This window comes from Marmota monax, unplaced genomic scaffold, assembly GCF_021218885.2.
Source record: "Marmota monax isolate L192 unplaced genomic scaffold, Marmota_monax_Labrador192_F-V1.1 WCK01_AAM20220418_F8-fsc00005, whole genome shotgun sequence".
Taxonomy (NCBI): Eukaryota; Metazoa; Chordata; class Mammalia; order Rodentia; family Sciuridae; genus Marmota; species Marmota monax.
In genome coordinates, this window is record NW_026692254.1 from 16,738,322 (window position 1) to 16,751,937 (window position 13,616).

General features: G+C 44.4%; 1 protein-coding gene across 2 annotated transcripts in view; it reads left to right on the plus strand.

Moving 5' to 3' along the window:
• Igf1r (insulin like growth factor 1 receptor) overlaps positions 1–9,151 on the plus strand; it is a 309,374-nt gene extending 300,223 nt beyond the window's left edge. For both annotated transcript variants that reach the window (XM_046436272.2, XM_046436277.2), the window contains one exon: positions 1,496–9,151. In XM_046436272.2, the coding sequence (XP_046292228.1) occupies positions 1,496–1,877 (382 nt within the window). In that variant the 3' untranslated portion in view covers positions 1,878–9,151. The remainder of the gene's footprint in view (positions 1–1,495) is intronic.
• The last annotated feature ends 4,465 nt before the right edge of the window (positions 9,152–13,616 follow it).

Genomic DNA, 13,616 nt, shown 5'->3' on the forward strand with positions numbered 1-13,616 from the left:
CAAAGGTCACTACCCTTCAGACCCAACCTGAGGTCTTCTGAGGAATCTGACCAGGTTGGCAGGGGAGCCTTCCTCTCTTAAGGCAGCTTCTGCACCCTACAGGCAGTTTTTGTTTTGTTTTGTTTTGTTTTTAAATTTGTTCTTTTTAGAGATACATGATAGTAGAATTCATTTTGACATATTATACATACATGGAGTATAACTTTCCATTCTTCTGATTGTACATGATATGGAGTTATACTAGTCATGTATTCATATATGAACACAGGAAAGTTATATCCAATTCATTCTATTGTCTTTCCTATTCCCGTCCCCCTCCTTCCCTTCATTCCCCTGTCTAATCCAGTGAGCTTCTGTTTCAGGTGCTCTGAGCTTCCTGGATGGGGGGAGTTCCATTTGGCAATTTTTAATCAAAAAGCATTTCTCCAGAAGCTTTAGAACAGAAGTGTATATTTCCAGCAAGAACAGAGGTGTAAGGGGAGGCACTTTGGTTTCATGCTCATGTGGGGCAGGGAAGCTGGCTGACTCCTCCTCAGAACCATGGCTACCCCTGCACTCTATCTAGCCCTTTGCTACTTTGCCCTCCAATTTTCTGCTCAGGTCTCTCTCTCTCTGTTCTGTACCAGTTCTGTTCTTGTCAAAGTCTGGGCCTTTCCTGGGTTGGGCAGCTGACTGCATTAGTAACAGCCTACCTCCTTTCTTCTTCCCTTTGTGACCTCTGTTCCACATGACCAGGAGGAATTCATGGAGATTGGTGGCCCAGCTGATGTGACTGAAGTGTGGCTTGGGCTTATGCTCTGTTCTCTGCCTGCCCCTGGCTTGTGCAGGGTACTCTTGCCCAGGGTTCTCCTTGCTGACTTGTTGGAATCTGATTTGAGGTCTCCACCAGGACTCATTGGCTTCAATGCATCCTGGATCATGGAGCCAGGGCTCTGCCTTTGCAGGGCCTACAGCAAGCAGATGCTGGATTGAGATGGCATGCTTGGAATTTGCACTTCTTCTGTCTGGCAGCCCTGCCACCTTCATCCTCCCATCCTCTGCCAAGGATATCCCTGCACTAGAATGAAGCTTGGATATGGCATAGGTGGGGCTCAGAGAGATTGCCATCAGGAAAGCCAAGATGGCTCTCAGTTTTATTTGTGAGAAATGGGAGTTTCCTACAGTCTGATTCTGGAAACAATGTTTCGGCAAGGGAGTGTTCAGCTAGAAAGTTGGCCCGTTTTATTTCTTAGCACTGCCACTATAAATAAAGACATGCACCAAGATTAATCCTCCTCGGGAAATTAGGTTCCAGTAGGGCTTGGGTACTGGGGGTATTGAAAGGAATGGTGGGAAGTAAGAGGGCCAAAAGGATGGACAGCCAGAGGCTTAGAGAAGTGACAGAGCAATCCTCAGCTCTTACTGTGGGGAGTGGAACATGGTGAGAGGTCCAGGAGGCTACCTGGTCTCCTTAGCTTGGCCAGTCTGGGCCTATCTTGTGTCTGTCTCCCCTCAGGTTTGAGTTGATGCGCATGTGCTGGCAGTACAACCCCAAGATGAGACCTTCCTTTCTGGAAATCATCAGCAGCATCAAAGACGAGATGGAACCTGGTTTTCGGGAGGTCTCCTTCTACTACAGTGAGGAGAACAAGCCACCTGAACCTGAGGAGCTGGACCTGGAGCCTGAAAACATGGAGAGTGTCCCCCTGGACCCCTCGGCCTCATCGTCATCCCTGCCGCTGCCCGACAGACACTCAGGACACAAGGCTGAGAATGGCCCAGGCCCTGGGGTGCTGGTTCTCCGAGCCAGCTTCGATGAGAGACGGCCTTACGCGCACATGAATGGAGGACGCACAGATGAGAGAGCCTTGCCGCTGCCCCAGTCTTCAACCTGCTGATTCTTGGATCCTGAATCCCGTGCAAACAGTAACGTGTGTGCACACTCAGCGGTGGGTGGGGGGAGAGAACGTTTTAACAATCTATTCACAAGCCTCCTGTACCTCAGTGGATCTTCAGAACTGCATTGCTGCCCACAGGAGACGGCTTCTCTGCAGTAAAACACATTTGGGATATTCCTTTTTTCAATATGCAAGCAGCTTTTTATTTCCCTACCCAAACCCTTAACTGACCGGCCTCTAAGAACCTTAATGACAATACTTAATAGCAACAGAACACTTGAGAATTGAGTCTCCTCATATATTCTCTCTCTCTCTCTCTCTCCCTCTCTCTCTCTCGCTCTTGCTCTCGCTCTCCCTCTTTCTTCTTTCTTTCCTTTTTCCTTTTCTGCTTCATAATGGAAAAATATTTGCCACAAACCCAGCCGGGAAGCCCTTTTTATCAGATGGAGGAAGTGGCTCTTCCTGGGATTCCACGTCACCCTGTGTATACCTGCCTGACACCACAGGTCTTTATAAAACACACACATACACACATTGAGACGGAGTTTTTTAACTGTGTCTTTAACCTTTCTAGTGTCATCTAAAATTCAAAAAGGGCCATTGTTCATCCATGGTTGTTACCATTGTAATGCTGCCAAATTTTGCCAAAATCCTGAACTTTCTCCCTTATCATCCACACCCCCCCCTGCCCCCACACACATTGATTTTCTTCTGTCCAGAGGAATGGGGTGAGCATGGTATCATTTATGAGAAATATTGGTGATGTACTCCATCTGACTGTTCCCCAGGTGCTTTCCAAGCCCACATCCACCCCAGTCTCGTTGCTTTTGATGACTAGGTTATTATTTGGGGGAACTGGACAAAATGGGACCTTCCATCAGTGAAGATGGGGAAAGGCTGAACCAGGTTCCCCACCCCACTCCCTACCTCCACCCCTTTCCCTCTGAGAATTCTGGAGGAAACAGACCCTGAGTTAAACCTAAAAGCCAGACTAATGGGTCCATGTGGACATCATGCCAGTTTCCTCCCCCAGCCCCAGCACCCGCTCCTGACCCGCCAAGGAACACAGATGAGTTTCCAGGGACCCAGCCCAGCCATTTGTGCAGGTGTGCAAGGAAAGGGGTTCAGACACCACAGCAGTGAGAAGAAGTGCAGGCAATGGAGTCAAGCATTCTAAGCTTTGTTGACATTTTCTCTGTTACTAGGACTTCTTCATGGGTCTTACAGTTCTATGTTAGACCGTGAAACATTTGCATACACATTGTCTTTAATGTCACTTTTATAACTTTTTTACGGTTCAGATATTCATCTATACGTCTGTACAGAAAAAAAAAAGCTGCTATTTTTTTTGTTCTTTATCTTTGTGGATTTAATCTATGAAAACTTTCAGGTCTACCCTTCTTCCCTTTCTGCTCACTCCAAGAAACTTCTTATGCTTTGTACTAGAGTGTGTGATTTTTCTTCCTTTTCTCCCAATAATTGATACTTCTAGAACATAATTTGCCATGAACTGTTTGATGCCTTTTTATAAATTCATCTCCCCTTTCCCTGATCCCCCAGGCCCATTCATTGTAGGTTTTGTGGGCACGAGGCTGGTGCAGGAAGGAGGCAGATCAGAAGCTCGGGCCAAGGTCCCAGTGGGTCTTGCTTCCTCCTTCCCCTGCCTCCCTTCTCGTGGCATTGGAGTCTGTTACAGCGCAGGACACGATGCAAACTCAGGTTAGACAAAAAAAAAAAAAGGTTGAATATCTCACACATCCTTGTTCAGTGTTTATAGTCCCCATCGTTGAAAGTCTCACCTTTCCCTTGCCTTTGTTTTGGTTGTGACACACATATATATATATTTTTTTAACTATTGGGTACAACAGCAGTTTTAACTGCAGACACTAGGCATTTGGATTACTATTTTTTTTTAAATGGATATTTAATCCTTCCATCCCACAGAAAACAGCTGCTGAGTCCCAGGGTGCAGCAGAGTGTGGCCCAACAGGCTCCCCTCTACTACCCTCCACCACCACCCTCACCATACCGACCTACCTGTCTCTAGAAACAGAGCATCCTAAGGGACTTCTCCCACACTAACAGGGAACAGGACCCCGGCATCCCAGCTGGCCCAGGGACAGCATCCTCAGGGGTGTGTACAAGCATATCGCCAGGTCTGCTGGCCTGAGTGCCAGGTCAGGGCAGTGCCAGCGCTGTGGCAGTCCCAGCCCTTTGCTCTTTCCCAGGGGACCAGAACCCTGGCGCTGGTGTGCTGTTCCTTGGCCAGGAATCCCAGTCCTTCAGGCCCGAGGGGTCTTGTTCTGTTTAGTTTTTTAGCACTTCTCACCAGAGTGATGACAGCACAAGAGTTGCTTCTGGGATGGAAATGTTTAAATTATGAGTAAGAACAAAACTCGAAGATGATGATTGCTAGTTGTGACTGGAGATTAAACACAAAAAAAGAAAGTCTGTAGTGCATTTTTGCTTGTCAGTAGTTTCAATCTCACAACTTTTTCACTAGCCTCTGTCCCACAGTGTTTTTCCTTAAAAAAAAAAAAAAAAAGAAAGAAAAAAAGAAAAAAGATAATCAAGAAGGTATTATATGTAGGAGTTTTCTTTTAACTTATTTTGTAATACCAGTTTTAATCACTGTAGAAAAGCCCCCATTATGAATTTAAATACTGAGGAAAGGATGTGTGTGTGTGTGTGTGTGTGTGTGTGTGTAAGATGGGACAGTTTTTTGATTTTGGGGTTTTTTTTTGTTGTTTTTCAAACATTTATCTACCTCACTCTTATTTTTTTTATATGTGTATATAGAAAAAAAAAAACAATACATCTCACATTTCTCAGCACCTGACAATAGGCCGTTGATACTGGTAACCTCATCCATGCCACAGGCCACACACCCAGGTGATGCAGGGAGAGAGGCCAGGCTGTTTTCCGGGGTCAAAACAACACTAACTCACCTCTCCACTCATTTCAAATGGCTTGCCTTTTTCTGAGATGTCTCATCTCATGTTGCTTTTCCTTTTTTCCTAACCTGGTTCCTCAGAGGCTGGGAGGTATTAGGATTGTCCTGCTCTCAGCCCAGCAGCCCCTACAACCCTGAGGAGATAACAAGAGCACACCATGGGAGGCCACCTGGCCATCCCTGTCAGATGACTTTGGAACAAAACTATGCATGTTGAATGACCAATACATTTCATCACTGAGAAAGCAGGTGTTCTCCATTCGCTGAGAACAGGAAGGTGCCCCCCCACACCACACAGTTGATTCTGTGAGAATCCCACGTGTGCACGTGTGGGGTGTTGGTTGGTTCCCCTCACCTGCTCCAGTGAGGCCTGCAATGAGGCAGGGATGTGCTACCACCACTGCTGCTGCTTCTGCTGCTGGGTTTGTTCCATTCAAAGGTGCAGCCACATCAACAATTTGAGAGCTTGGCCTTCTGATCCAGAATGCAGAGGTTCCTGACATTACCACCCATCTGATACAGAAAGGGTGGTAGGGGCAAAACCCCTTCCCCTCTGCAAACTGCTCTCAACTTTACCCTCATCTCCTCTTCCCCCAGGGGTAAACAGACATACCAAATCTTGGGGCTGAGAAAGCCAGTGGTAGGCCCAGCCTCTGTGGCATTCCCATCTGGTCAGGGATGTACCTCCGTCCATCCCGTCATCCTGCTGCTCACGGGCGGATGGTGCACTCTCCACATCCAGCGGCTGCTCATAGGCACTGGGGACTTCAGCTGGGAAACACGTTGTGGGTAGTTTTGTCCAAGAGGGGGCAGCTCCTTAGCAGTTCCAGTATGTACAGTTAAGCTCAGGGGCCTTCTCCTTCCTGCTAGAACACTACCCTTGTCTCCCAAGTTCCTGGGGACCTTAAGGTCATTGATAAATACTGTTTGATCAGGGTTTTATTCTTCCACGCTGTAGGTGACCCCTTGGAATAGTGGCCTCTCCTCTCTTTTGCACATACTTACCGGTTTCCGCAACTGGATTTCTACAGATCATTCAGCTGGTTGTAAGGGTTTTGTTTAAACTGTCCAAGTTGTTGGTGTCATTTGTTTTTGTATTATGTAGGAGGTTTTTCTTTAAGTAGAGAGAAAACACTACAGTGTAGTGCCCATCATAACAAATGCTTCAGAAACACTTCAATAAAAGAAAATTTTGTTTGTGTGATGGTACAGTCATTTTACTGGACCAACCCACCCACCTTGACTATACCAAGGCATCATATATCCACAGTTCTAGCCTAATTTTATGCTGATTTTCCCACCTCTTCTCGATTTTTCTCTTTTGTGTGCTCCAAATAATCTTATCAAGCTGAGTTGTGGCATTTTCCATGCAACCTCCTTCTGACAGCAGGTCACACTGCTTAAAGTAACGTGAACCACTGAGGCACATCACTGCGTTGATGTGAGCATTAAGACATTCTCACATACAGCCCTTCCCTGAGGCAACAAAAGTTGGCATATTCTAGAGACATTGCGAACTTGAGCTGTGTGAGACCCAGACTATGCCAGTTCTCCTTATGGGATGTCATGATGTTTGACACACAGTTGGAAAGCGCTTCCTTCTTGGAAGATAGAAGACTGTGTTCGTGGCCATCACCGGCCTCTCCTTCCATCCTGTTGCTTGTGACTCGGGACGACATTTCAATGGTTGGAAAAGCGGCTTCATAAAATAGAAAAGTGGTTATTGGGAAACCACCAAATGGCAAAATGCTTGATATGTGGCACTGTGCTTTGGTTGGGATAACAGATCAATGAGCCATGTATGATGCCAAATTGTAGGCCAGTCTGATCCACCAAAGCCTCTTTCTTAGCAGTCCACCTCTGTGACTGGTGGCCATGGTGGCCAAGTTACACTGACTCAGGTGAGTGAGAAGGCTAAGATGCTCATCCCCAGTGCTCAGCTCTCACTTCTGGATCTGCTTAGGGCGACCAGACAGTGTTGAAGGCAACTCCTTTCCAAAATGTAGGCACCTTCCAGTTGACAGTAACACTCCATGGTATGCCTTGGCCCATTCCAGCAGTCCCAGTAACGCACTTAAGGTTTGGGGTTTGTGCTTTCGTTAATGTTACTTTTGTGTTTGTCAGCTGTCTTTTCATTTCCTGGGCTAAGCAGCATTGGGAGACTTGGACCAGAGATCCACTCCTTAAGAACCAGTGATGAAAGTCAAACTTTCTTACTCCACTCTGAACTAGTCGGTGGTACAAATGAGAACTTCAAGAGAGGATGTTGTTTAGATTGAACCTCTGTTGCCAGAGATGCTGAAGATACAGACCTTGAATAGGCCAGATGTTTTCCTTTCTGGCCTCCAACTTGGATGACTAGTTGGTCATTTAGAGAAATGAACGCTCATCAATGGTGGAATGACCAGGCATTAGAAAACCACTGTTAACAGGGATCATGACATGAAGAGAAGAATTGTGGGCAGAAGGGTACAGGGCTTTGGAAGAAGCATGGGCAGTGTTTTGAACTTGATGCCTTTTGAAGGTATCAGACCACATCCAGGCTCAACAGTCATCCATGGGCATTTGGTTTCAACAAATAAACCTAACATCCTGCTCTGGAAACCTACAGAGTTAAATCACATTGTTCAAGAATGCGAACTATATCACACTCACCAGTTGAGTTGTCAGTTCTGGGGCGTGACTTTAGAGTTTTATTTTGTTTCTGCAAGAACATAATAATCACTCATTTGTATGTCCACATTTGTGTGTCCGCATCTTTCCAGTAAACATTTTTTAAATTAGTCACTCATTAGTGTTTCCAATAGGGCTCTTAAGTCCAGTAGATTACGGGTAGTCAGTTGACGAAGATCTGGTTTACAAGAACTAATTAAATGTTTCATTGCATTTTTGTAAGAACATAGAATAATTTTATAAAATGTTTGTAGTTTATAATTGCTAAAAATAATTTAAAGACACTTTTTTTTCTCTCTGTGTGCAAATGTGTGTTTGTGATCCATTTTTTAGGACACCTCTTTACTAGCTAGCTTTACAATATGCCAAAAAAATTAAAAAGAAAAAAATAAAGAAAGAAAAAGAAAAAAAAAGATTTTCCTGGACCCAGGCCATGGCTCACCCTCTTTTCCCCCCATGCTTTGTGCCCTATATAACAAAGGAATGATGATGATTTCAAAAGTAGTTCTGTATCTTCAGTATCTTGGTCTTCTAGAACCCTCTGGTTGGGTAGGGGATCTTTTACTGGTCATTTATTTCCCTTTGGAGTGTAGTGACCTTAACAGATGGAAAGAAAAGAACCTCATTGGCCATGGAAATAGCAGAGGTGTTGCCACCCCTTTGGGCAGGACACTGCGGCATCTGGCTGTCTGGCATGGTTGTTGCCTTGTTCCGCAATGCCATACAGATAGAAGGACTTCAGGGCACTGCAGATGGTTTTCACAGTGATCACACAAAAGATTCTGGGGCACACAGGCCATTTGCTTCTGTGCCTCACATTATGATGAATGCTTTGTTCTAACAAGGAAGAGACTTTATTTATTTTTATTTAAGGCAGAGCACCGAAGATACATTTTTCCCATACAGAACAAATTCTTTTTAATAAAAAGTATAGCACACGCCAATATTTTTTTAAGTTTGACTCCATGTCCTCTAGTTCCCAATTATAATTGGCCATGTCGACACAACTCCACAAAATCCCCATTGTTGGAAACATCTGGAATTTTTGCACTCCATAGGAGAAAGGTCCAGAAACCATTTGATTTTTGTTTTCAGCTTCTGATTTGGATGTTTGGTGTTGTGCAGACACATCCACAGGTGAACAGATGCCTGGCAAAAACACCTGTCTGCTTTCTAAGCCAGTGAGGTTGAGGTGAGAGGTTTGCCAGAGTTTGTCTACCTCTGGAATTAAAAAATCAAACAAACAAAAAACCAGAAGGCGCGATGGAATGGATACATCGCAAATAATGCATTTTCTGAGTTTTCTTGTTTAAAAAAGTTTTCTAAAAAAGTTTTAAAAAAAGGTAATAACATGGCCAATTTGTTACATAAAATGACTTTCTGTGTATAAATTATTCCTAAGAAATCCTCTGTTTATATAAAAAAATCAGTAGATGAAAAAAATTTCAAAATGTTTTTGTATATTCTGTTGTAAGAATTTATTCCTGTTATCTATATACTCTGGATTCTTTACATTATGGGGGAAAAAAGAAACTTTGTCTATTTTGAATGGCTGAAGCTAAGGCAACTTTAGTTTCTCTTACTCTGCTTTTTTCTAGTAGTTAAAGTACTACATGGTTTAAGTTAAATAAAAAAAATTCTGTACGCACTTTTTGACTTCAGTTTTGTTTCCTCCCTTCTGGAAGCATCACCACACTTGTGTGGCAGCGTGTGTATTCACACATGTCACTTGCAAGTGTTCCCTAAGAAAGCATCGCCTTATTTGTGACAGCTGAGCCTTCTGAGGATGCAAATTGCCGGTGAAGTCAGGGAAGCTACTCTTTCTCACTCCATTAAATTGGCTGGAAGAAAATTTGAATACAGGGCTGGGGTTGTGGCTCAGTAGTAGAGCCCTTGCCTAGCGCTAGTGTGAGGCACTAGGTTCGATTCTCAGCACCATATAAAAATAAAATAAAGGTATTGTGTCCACCTACAACTAAAACTATAAAAAGAAAATTTGAATACATATAATATAAAATCTGTACTTCATTTTTGACTGATTTGTAGGCTTTTCTCTAGACCTTTCACTGACAAAAGTCAGGCCAAGGCAGGTTTGATCTGTATGACTCTGTGGCAGAGGATTCTAATGTTAACAATTTCTTCAACATATGAGACTTTGAGGGACATTCCAGAGCTAAACAATAACATGGGGAAAGGAAAGAAATAGGTAGGTGGTCTTTAATGGGTACTATTTGGGATGATGAGAAAGATCTAGAAATAGATGGTGGTGATAGTTGCACAGCAACGTGGGTGTAGTGAACGCCACTAAACTACTTAAAAATGGCTAAAATGGGGGCTGGGAATGTGGCTCAAGCGGTAGCGCGCCTGCCTGGCGTGCGTGCGGCCCGGGTTCGATCCTCAGCACCACATACAAACAAAGATGTTGTGTCCGCCGAAAACTAAAAAATAAATATTAAAAAATTCTCTCTCTCTCTCTCTCTAAAAAAAAATAAAAAATAAAAAAAATAAAAATAAAAATGGCTAAAATGAACACCAAAAGAGGAAATAACCAAACACCAGCAACTCAGTACTTTTAAAGCCGCTCATGGGCCTGGGTGCGTTGTTTGGAGGCCAGGCAGAGGGCACCTAGAACAGTGGCTGCACCTGAGTTCCCATGGCCTCTGCAAAGTGGGTCTGTGGTCTTGGAAATCTGGCAGAATCATACAGCCCCACTGCTGTGCCCTTTAGAAGAAAAAAGTGCTAGGATTTGATTTCAAAGCCATGAAAAACATAACTTAGTTAATCCCTTGTGCAATGTCTGCCTTTTAGAGAGTTCTTTTTTCTTCTGACAATAAAATAACTTTGTGATTTTGTTGAGCTAATTCAGAATTTTTTCCCCTCTGTGTAAACTGTTTTACAAGCAATTTTTTAAAAGCCTCTCAAAGCACAATTGAACTCTACACACATCACTGAAACGTGTAATTTTCTCTAAAGCAGACATCCCCTAGTTGCTTCTCTTTGGCTGTTCGGTTTTCTGCAAATCAGGTTGAAAGCTTGGGTTTTCCCAGTCTCTTCCAGCATTTCCTGGATAATGACTTGCAAGGTTCTTCCCAGCAGGCTGGCAGGGAGCCAGTGTGACAGCGGAGGGGTATGGATGAGCGCTGCATGCCTATTTCCATGATGCAAAGAGAGGTAGTAGACGTAATCACAGACGTACCTGCATCCACATGAATCTCCACATCATTTCTCATACCAACCTCTAACTCCACAGAATGTAAACAGAATTGGCAATAAACTATGAGGGAGGACCACCACTTGGGGAAATTTAAGTTTGGGTTTTCTTGCCTCAGAAAGAACATGGGGCTGGAATGAATCAGAAACTGATTCCTAGTCTCATGACCAACAAGTGATTAAGAGAAAATGACCAGACTTTCAACTAATCCAAAACACTGTTACCCCAGTAAATCTCTCCATCATTCATGTCTTTATTGAGTCATTTGTCTATTCATTACTTGGAGAAGGGAGAAAATTCCTACCAAGATCAGAATTTGGAGATGCAAAGGTAAACTAATCTTTATCTGGGGCCAAATAAACTCAGAATTTTGACCCCCCCCCCAAAAAAAAATTATATATATATAAACATCCACAAAATACCCATGATTCTCAAAACCTGCTTTTCCATCTCTTCTGTAATAATGCTCCAAAGCCTGTGTTACAGGGAGGGGTCCTGGAAATAAGACCTCAGGCCAGGGTGTGAGCAACCAAGCTGTGCTCATCTGCAGCAAAGGGGTGGGTGATCGAGTAGCCAATTGGATGGCTCTCTCCCTTGGGGGGGGGGGGCGGGGAGAGATGGCACTCTGAAAATCATTCCCTCCCCTTGCTCACTCGACGCTTCTGCAAAGTGTACCTGCCCGCATCCCGGGAATAGGCCACGTCAACATCCTCCACCACAATGTTCTTGCAGACTGCCTTCATGCTGACCACCGACTCAATCACATCCGGGCCACCTGGTAGGCACACGCTGCCCTCAGGTCGGAAGCCCCGGATGTCAGCATCCTGGTAACTTCTATTCTTGCCACACTGTTCCAGAAAGATCACTTTGGCAGAGGTGTCCATGCCCACGTGCACAGCAAGCTGTGTGAACACATGGAATAGCAGAGACATCACAAGAAACCAGGTCATTAGATATGCAGAAGGGCCAGGCTGTGGGAGACCCCAGCTCCCAGTGCAAACTATCTCAAGCCTCAAATCCACCCAGAAAACCCACAATCCCCTGCCTGTGTCCTCTAATTAATACAAGTAGAAGGAAAAGCAGCGGGCTTTTAGCTGACTAGAAATCATGCTGCATTTATATTTAAATACCTTTACATTTCAAGATATTCTTACATAGTAATGTATTCATTCTCTCTTTTTGGTTGGGGGGGGGGGGGGGCGAGGAAGCTACTATCTAAGATTACCATAGGAGAAGCTTAGAATTTTAGTGGAATCATATGTCTTTTTAATGAAACTTTAATAAAGGAAGTTAGTAACAGACCAATAAATCTTGATAGAATGTATTTGAGCTGATTATTTTTCCTTTTTCAAAAATAGCTGCTGAGTATTTTATCAAAACATTTGGGGCATTGCTTTAACAGCGAGCATGATGGTATATGTTTTATTAACTTCATCTTATGGGCTTTGGGGGGAGGGCTGTTTGTACCAGGGTATTTGTACCAAGTAATTATGTTCAGATAATATAGTTTAGAAATATAAGTTTGATATAGGTTGAGAATATAGGTTTGAAAATAAGCCTTCCCTTGGTGGATCACACTCCCAGTCACTCTCCCAGGCCCAGGAGATCTTTACTTCATGTCCAACCTCAAACCAGCCTTCCCTGAATGGGCATGTGTGGGGCCCAACCCAAGCCTCTTCCTTAGGTGGAAACTCTTTGAGTTCCATTTCTTTTTCTTCTCCTTTCTCTCCTGGTTTTAAGACCTGCTTTAGCCAGGCTTGGCCGTGCAAGCTTGTAATCCCTGCAGCTTGGAGGCTGAGGCAAAAGAATCATGAGTTCAAAGCCAGCCTCAGCAACTTAGCAAGCCCCAGAACAACACAGCAAGACCCTGTCCCTAAATAAAATATTTAAAAAGAGCTAAGGATGTGGCTCAGTGGCTAAAAGCCCCTGGGTTCAATCCCCAGTGCAGGGGCCAGGAGGACCCTACTCTATATTTCAGCTTAAACCGAGAAACTTACTGTTAGATGGAATTAGGCTGGGTTTATCACTTACAATATCAGGACCTCACACTGTTGAATGGGACTTGGGGACAGGTTGCACGTCAGCCATCAACCCAAGCACCAGGATCCAGGAAGTTCATAACCTCTGTACTCCCCTACATCATCAGCCTCCAAGGCCCACTGCCTCTCTAGCCATCACTTACTTGTGGCTGAAAATCTTCCCAGATTCTGGTGACCCTCTGCTTTGCCTCCCTGTAATCTACAGGCAACTGCAGAGTTCGTAGTTCCACCGCCATATCAGTCCCCAGGCCCAACTTGGAGAGCTCCTGTAGAAAGAAGCAGACTGGCTTTAACTTAGTTGATGGAAGACAAAGGGGAGTCCCTATAACTCGAACCCTTGGGCCCCACTTACAGGGATCCTCTGTGGGCCTGCATCCTGCCCTCAAGGAGCTCATGCAGTGTTAAGAGTCTGCTTTGGAATATTGAAGAAACTTTCCCAGCTTGTAATCATAGAGAGAACCTAGGCGCAGCCTCATTTGGAAACTCCTGCTCTTGAAATTCTGTCTCCTGGCCCCCCACCCCCCACATACACCTGGTGTCCTAGGCCACCAGTACTGTGCATGGCAGATAGAGGCATTTTATAAAATAAGCTAGAGTTGGCAGTCATTCTGAGCCTGGATTGGGAGGATGATGCTGGAGAGAAGGAGCACATGCCACCCAAGTGTTTGCAGGAAATGGCATGGGCTTTGAGGTCAGAAAGACCTGAGTTTGAAACCTGGCTTTACCACCATGCAGCCAGTAAGTTAGGTATACTATCAACTTTGGAGTTCCTTAATTTTCTCATCTGTGCAATGGGGATAATTGAAAGTCAGATGGGTTTTCATGAAATGATTCACAATTTTCATGAACATCGAATGAGATGA